This window comes from Lactuca virosa, chromosome 7 (genome assembly GCF_052849685.1).
Source record: "Lactuca virosa cultivar CGN04683 chromosome 7, Lactuca_virosa_CGN04683_v6, whole genome shotgun sequence".
Classification (NCBI taxonomy): domain Eukaryota; kingdom Viridiplantae; phylum Streptophyta; class Magnoliopsida; order Asterales; family Asteraceae; genus Lactuca; species Lactuca virosa.
The window spans coordinates 196,879,314-196,885,874 of NC_136432.1; the positions used below are offsets into that span (position 1 = coordinate 196,879,314).

General features: G+C 32.9%; 1 protein-coding gene across 1 annotated transcript; it reads right to left on the reverse strand.

The window, feature by feature from the left end:
* Positions 1 to 530: 530 nt before the first annotated feature.
* On the reverse strand, positions 531 to 5,161 carry LOC145124280 (cellulose synthase-like protein H1). Its single transcript, XM_079059553.1, has 8 exons — positions 4,835 to 5,161; positions 3,840 to 4,170; positions 3,373 to 3,498; positions 2,572 to 2,688; positions 2,264 to 2,473; positions 1,959 to 2,070; positions 1,671 to 1,849; positions 531 to 1,529 (listed from the first exon to the last, which is right to left on the reverse strand). The coding sequence occupies exons 1-8, from the start codon at positions 5,110 to 5,112 to the stop codon at positions 663 to 665; spliced, it is 2,220 nt and encodes a 739-aa protein (XP_078915679.1). The 5' UTR covers positions 5,113 to 5,161; the 3' UTR covers positions 531 to 662.
* Between the last annotated feature and the right edge of the window lie 1,400 nt (positions 5,162 to 6,561).

Sequence of the window (6,561 nt, forward strand, 5' to 3'; positions counted from 1 at the left end):
AACAATATAGTGTCAAAAAAATTTAAAAAAATGAAAACTTAATGTTAAAATTGAAAAAAAGTGAAAACTTAGTATTTTTTGTGTCATTTTTGACACGTCATCATGTCAACTCAATGCTTCATAACCAAATAGTGTCATGTCATTATGTCACATCACCAAAAACTGAAACGCCAACATACCACTTCAGCAGGTCAACATGTTAATCAATCAAGTGGTCAACATTGCAAAAAAATTAGAAAACTTAACGACTAAATTGAAACAAAAAATAACAGTGTCAAAATCAGATTTTTGTAAAAATACAATGACTTGTGTGCAATTTACCTTTATTTTAATTGAAACCTTCCAAAATTTAACATCCGACATAAATGATCCTTTCGCAAATTTTTATTTTAATTGAAACCTTCAAAAATCAAACATCCGACATAAAAGGATCCTTTTGTAATTTTTCATGATTATGATTAATAATATTTCTACACCCTAAAGCATGTATTATACACATATTTTTTCATTTCTAACATATTATCCACAAATGAATGCAACAATTTGTTACATAGGAACATAAAGCTTTAACAATGTTCCAATTTAATCCTAACATGATTCTTAACCAACATCTTCTATTCAAATCATACAAACATAAATCTATATAAAATCATCTATAACAATTAAGATGATCTTCTACATAATTGCACAAAAAGTAAAGCCAAAGCTCCAGCCTTCCAAATTGTGGATGTAGGAATCCTATATTTCCCATTCCCAAAAATCCCTTTAAAGTATTCCCAAAAGCATAGTATCATCCAAACATTACAAACCATCTCCCCAAATCCAACCTCCCCTAATCTTGACATCCCACTAACCAATGCAGTGAGACTGACCAACAGAATCGCGACACCTGGCACGATCATCGGTGACGTGTCGTAAACAAACCTTCCGGAAGTATCTTCATCATCATTACTTTCTTCCTTTTGTGTTACTTCAAAAACTATATTCGATAATCCAAAGAGCTTCAAGACGACAGTTACAAACGCGAACGTATACGCGGTCATGGCGTTTACTCTCCCCATTCTTTGGAGGTTCCACCACATACGAAATGACAAATTTATCCTTCGGAATTCCCACAACACGTAAAGATTGTAAATGACAAAAATACCCCCGGGGATGAGAAAAGCCGGCTCGTTCACCTTCGGCAAGAAATGGGAACCGGTGATGATGCAATACGACAGAAGGGCCGCGTAAATTAGCTCGAAAAATGACCGAATTGCCCATGAACTAAGCCATAGGTAAGCGAGGGCTTGTCGAAACCAAAGGTTTCCTTTTATAGTAAGAAGTATTGGGCTTTTATCGGTGAATAAGATTTCAAGAAGCCCCATGGCCCATCTTTTTTGTTGGGTGTTGGCGGATGGATACGTTGTAGGGGCACACCCGAGAAATGCGGGCGGGTCGGGTGTGCAAATGACGGATCTATACCCTTTTCCATGGATCGTCAGTCCCGTGAGAACATCTTCGGTTGTCGATCCGTACATCCATCCAACCTAAAAAATATCGCGAGTTTATTAAATAACTGTTGTAATTAGGTTTATCTGTAAAAACCTTTATTCTTCTAGCAACCTCTGAGCTGGCTCACACTGCCCCACCCCAGGAGTATCATGTAAGATGTAAATCAGATTGTTTACCTGTGTGCCCCACATGGTACCGTACTCATAGCTACAACCCGCAACGTGAATTGCCGCTTCAATGAAACTCGAGGGTCTCCTTTGACTTTCTATCTTTGAATTTGAGCTTGATAATATCTCAGCGGCTGATTCTTGTAATTCAATTGATTTTCCGAAGATTTTATGTAGATCTTTGTTATCTATATTTTGTATTTAAGAAAATAAATATAAAGAGTTAAATCAAAGTGTAGACATCAAAAAAAAATGACCATAGATATGGAAAAAAAAAAAAAATTTATAGTTACGTACCGGTTTTTATTTTATCATTTGGATATGAACCATAAATAACCTTTCGTCTGTGAAAACAATTCGATCCTGCGTAAAAAGTCCCTTGAATTCCCGAAATTCCATTTGCAAGATACTGATTTAAACATGATAAAAAGGTTAAAAAAGTAAAATCATGTGGGATTCTTGAATTTGTATTTGGGATGTCGTTTGTTTGTGACATGACATGACATGACTGAACTGGTACAATGTATGTCAAACACAGTTCAACCTGTCATGTCAAGTCAGATTAAATCTGGAGAATAAGAGATTAAAAAAAATATACGCACATAAAAGTTAGCAAGTTGATTCCCAAAAGGGTCATCCTTCAACCCATTATAGAAAGCTTGAGGAAATTGGATAAAACCGGCATCTTCTTCATTCTTGAAACTAAACAGCATACACATTGCATGAATGAAAACTTGTGGATTGTTTGCGTACATGTCACAGTCTAGATTCAACATCAGAGGCGAATTTGTCATTACTCCCGAGACTCTTGTCTGCTCATCATTTACACAACATTATTTATCCCTCTTGTTATTTATAAAATTAGAAAAAAGAAACTGATAATTGTATAAAGCTTAAAGAGCCTACTAACCAAAACATTCATGGCACCAGCTTTGTAATGGTGTTGATGCTTGGAGCTTTTTTCTCTCGAGATGTATATCACATGGGGTAATTCATTTGGACTACCTTCTTTATTTTCCGATATAATCTACAACAATTAATTTTATCATGTCAAAATCTTCTTTTTTAAAATAAGAGTAAAGATTTAAGAAGTTATTACAATTTACAATCTCAGTCTATCTTTCATTCATTATATTGTTTGGTAATTGTTTAGTTTGTTATGTTTATGTTTATTTTTTTTCTTTTCTCCTGTTTTACAAACCTCATGTTGTTTCACTTATTTTTAGCCTTGACTCAGACACAACCATGTGGCTAATGTCGTTATGCAATCAAACAAATCAACCTTATCACATTTAAAGCACCGTTTGAACCACAAACATTAGCCTCCGAGATTTTTCTGACATGTCAATCTCCTTGAGGAATTTCATCGAACACTTGGATTGCAACAGAAGCTTATAATATAAAAAACAATGTTTAAATCTCCTAAAGATCTGTTTGAACCACAAACGCTAGCCTCCGAGATTGTTCTGACATGTCAATCTCATTGGGGAATTTCGTCAAACACTTGGAGGAGAACAGAAGTTTATTATATAAAAAACAATGCTTAACTCTGCTAAAAATCCCTAAGTGTTCATATTTTTGTTAACTGTCATAGTTTAGCTATTAAAAGGATCTGTCTATCAAACTGGGTGCATATCAAGATTTGCTAACCTTATAGCCACACATCGTAACTTCATTTATAAGAAAAATTGGGAATGCTTGGACATAGTACCTTGATGATAGTTGGGTGGTCCGACCGGTGAACATTATAGAAATCAGCAAAATCCGAATTACGATCACATGGGATGGGCCTCTGAGATGCGAACTCAATCTTCTTGTAAAGATCTCCATATTCGTTCTGTAATCAATATCATACGCAGACAAGGAGCACGTGAAAACTTGTATATAATGACAAGCAACAGTATATTGACGTAACGAATTTGGATACCACAGATCTTCATATACCGAAAACACCATAGTACCCAAGGATTACGAGTTCAACTTGAGTTTTGAAAATGCCCATCTAAAAAGTTTCAACCTTTTTCGATAATTATCTTTCAAATTGGATAAAAATTGCAAGAAGTCGTATAAAAGTAAAAATCGTACTTAAGGGGGTTAAAAAATAAAAATTTGAAAGATTAGGGCCACAGATACCAATTTAAGAAAATGTTTGAACTTTCGGAAATTCCAAATTACTACCTTCATCTTTTTCCATTCTTGTTGGAATTCTAATGAATCGTCTTTTAATGGTGTCGACTCGGGAGTAAAGTATCGAAACGGAGCTCTGACTTGCACGTTATACTTTTTGCAGAAAGGGACCCAAACTTTTGCAAACTTTATCGTTTCAACAAGTGAATAATATGTAAGAGGTGAGCAGCCATCGTCGGACAGATAAAGAGCTAACTTGTTAGATGGAAAATCTACTGCTAGCAAGGATAACACTGTGTTCATTGTTATGATAGATGGTTCTAGGATGGCATCTGCAGTGGTTACAAAGACATCCACAGCTGGAAACTCTGATTCGTTTACACTGAAACATATTTTGTTGTGTATGAATAATTTTGCACACAAGTAGCAAATAACATTCACAATGTTGATAACAAATGGTTATGTATGTTTTGAACGACAGTCATCTCAAAGTTGAAGCATGTGGAATATAAATATGGGATAACTCGGTTTTGAAAGTGTATACTAAAAGTAACATTTATTTGAAATTAATATACTATAAAAAAAAATTGTTATCAATATTGGTATCTTAATGACATCTATAATGCATTTGAATTCTATATAATTTAATGGTTTGCTATATCATAATTTCACTTTCCATACAATATATATATGTTTTTCTTTACAATGAATTGAACTCTATAAAAGTTCAATGAAATATATATTTTTTATAAAATATATATTTATTTGTTAATCATTTATATTAAATAAGTTTTTATTCTGGTTGAATAATTCGATAACTATTGAGCGTCATATCTATTGAATGACAACGTGCCATCACTAGACATTCCAACTTATTCTACAGTTGCATTAAACTATGCGATGTAATGCTCTAAATCTGTGTATTGTTCATTAAAGCATAAAAAACTGTCAGTAAACCGAGAACTTAATAAGTTAAGACTCGTTTTCCAATTTTAAAGTGGAAAAAAAATCAAAGATCGAGGCTAGAAAACCAAATCGAAATTTACCTGTTTAAGAGTCTTTCAGGGTATGTTTTGGTTGAACATTGATTCCATTTAGTAGACATAACAAGAATCCAAGTGAAAGTAAACATTGACTCACACAGCAACGCAAGAACCCATGGGAAGTAATGGCCTTGATTCTTGAAGTAAACGACTCGATAAATAAGTAGGGAAACAAGAAGGGAAAGAATCACGAACTCTATGACTCGGGCTGTTGTGTTCTTATGGACTATTTTCTCTTGTAGAGGGAGAAAAGTCGAGTTTTGAGTGTTTATAGCCATCATGCAATAACTAAAGCTATAACAAGTGCATGGCCTTATATAGCAGAGATTTCTGCAGTATTTTGCAAATATACACGAAGGTTGAAGAAGGGTACAGAAAGTGGTCGATGTTGACATTTGTTTATTAACGTATTTCCTTAGTTTTCTTTTGTGGTAGCAAAATAGATAAAGACATATTGTTCTTTCACGTTTTTTGTCTCTATTTGTAATGTTTGTTAACATATTTCGATAGTGGTGGTAGAATAGGCAAAAAAAAACAAAGATGTGGTTTTCTTTCTAGAACGATTCATTTTTATACACTTTTCATAAATTAAAGTGACTTGTTTTTAGTCCATAAGTATTTGAACACATTTAGGAGTCGTCAAGTATTGTCTCTTCCTTATTCTATGGACCAAATTAAAGCAAGGTGTACGTGTTGTAAACTTGTAATCAAGTAATAAAAAGAATATGAAATGTGTGATTGTTTAATTGATACTAAATAAAGAACACTCAATGTAGATTATAATATCTGTTAATTTTTCTTTGATGAAACATATTGAGATTTAGTAGGAAACTCTAAAATATAAATGGAAACCGGTGAAAACAAATTAAAGCAAACTAAATAACAAGTTTGATGTAGGAATTGTTGAAAAATCAACTATTAAAACCTAAATTCGCTTACTTCTAAAAAACTTGTGAATAATACTGTGAAAAATCAACACAGATGCCACGTGATTTACTGCACCCAACAGATTTTTAAGTGTCAAAGTTTTGGAACTTATCATCAACCGAGTATAGTTTCATCAAGTCATTTGATATAATCTTGATTAATTCGAGACAATTGGGTTTAGCTTTGGTTATACTATTGGTGTGGATGTGAGAAATGCATAATTCCGGGTCCAGGGGCAACACCCCGGCCCGAAACCAGATCCATATGCAACAGATATTATTCGTTCGGTGGTTTCCGCAAAAACCAACCAACACAATTGTTCGGAACAGATGCATTTTTTCCCTCCAAATTCATAACTAAAAATAACGACAGTTTTCTTTATATATTCAAGATTTCGGTTGTTGCAAAGACAATCTTCTATTAACACTACTCTGCAAAACTTCTCTCAGATACATAGCAAGATACTATGTGTTTGAATCTTGAATTTTGCTTAAAATTCATATTGTAGTTTTTTTATTATCCTAAATCCGATTTAAGAGAAATTAAATATCATCTTATCTTTTTTTAGTATTTAATATCTTCAATAGTGATAAGTGTCAGATTTTGATAAAAATTAATAATATTTTAAAACACTTGTCATTATTTCACATAGGTAGAAAGATAAGTAAAAAAGAAAAATATAAGGATATTTAATTTCTCCTAATTTAATGACACGTAGATAGTAGGGTCAAAAACATAGAATTTTTTTGTTAGTTTTTTTATAATTTTTTAATTATTTTTTGTTTTTTTTTGTTTTTATAATC

What these genes read in the sequence shown, in the direction of transcription:
- LOC145124280 (XM_079059553.1), bottom strand. Translation starts at nt 5,112, where the DNA reads ATGATGGCTATAAACACTCAAAACTCGACTTTTCTCCCTCTACAAGAG. An exon ending in CCTGAAAGACTCTTAAACAG is followed by an intron (nt 4,171 to 4,834) that starts GTAAATTTCGAT and finishes AATATGTTTCAG; the next exon opens with TGTAAACGAATCAGAGTTTC. An exon ending in ACCACCCAACTATCATCAAG is followed by an intron (nt 2,689 to 3,372) that starts GTACTATGTCCA and finishes TAATTGTTGTAG; the next exon opens with ATTATATCGGAAAATAAAGA.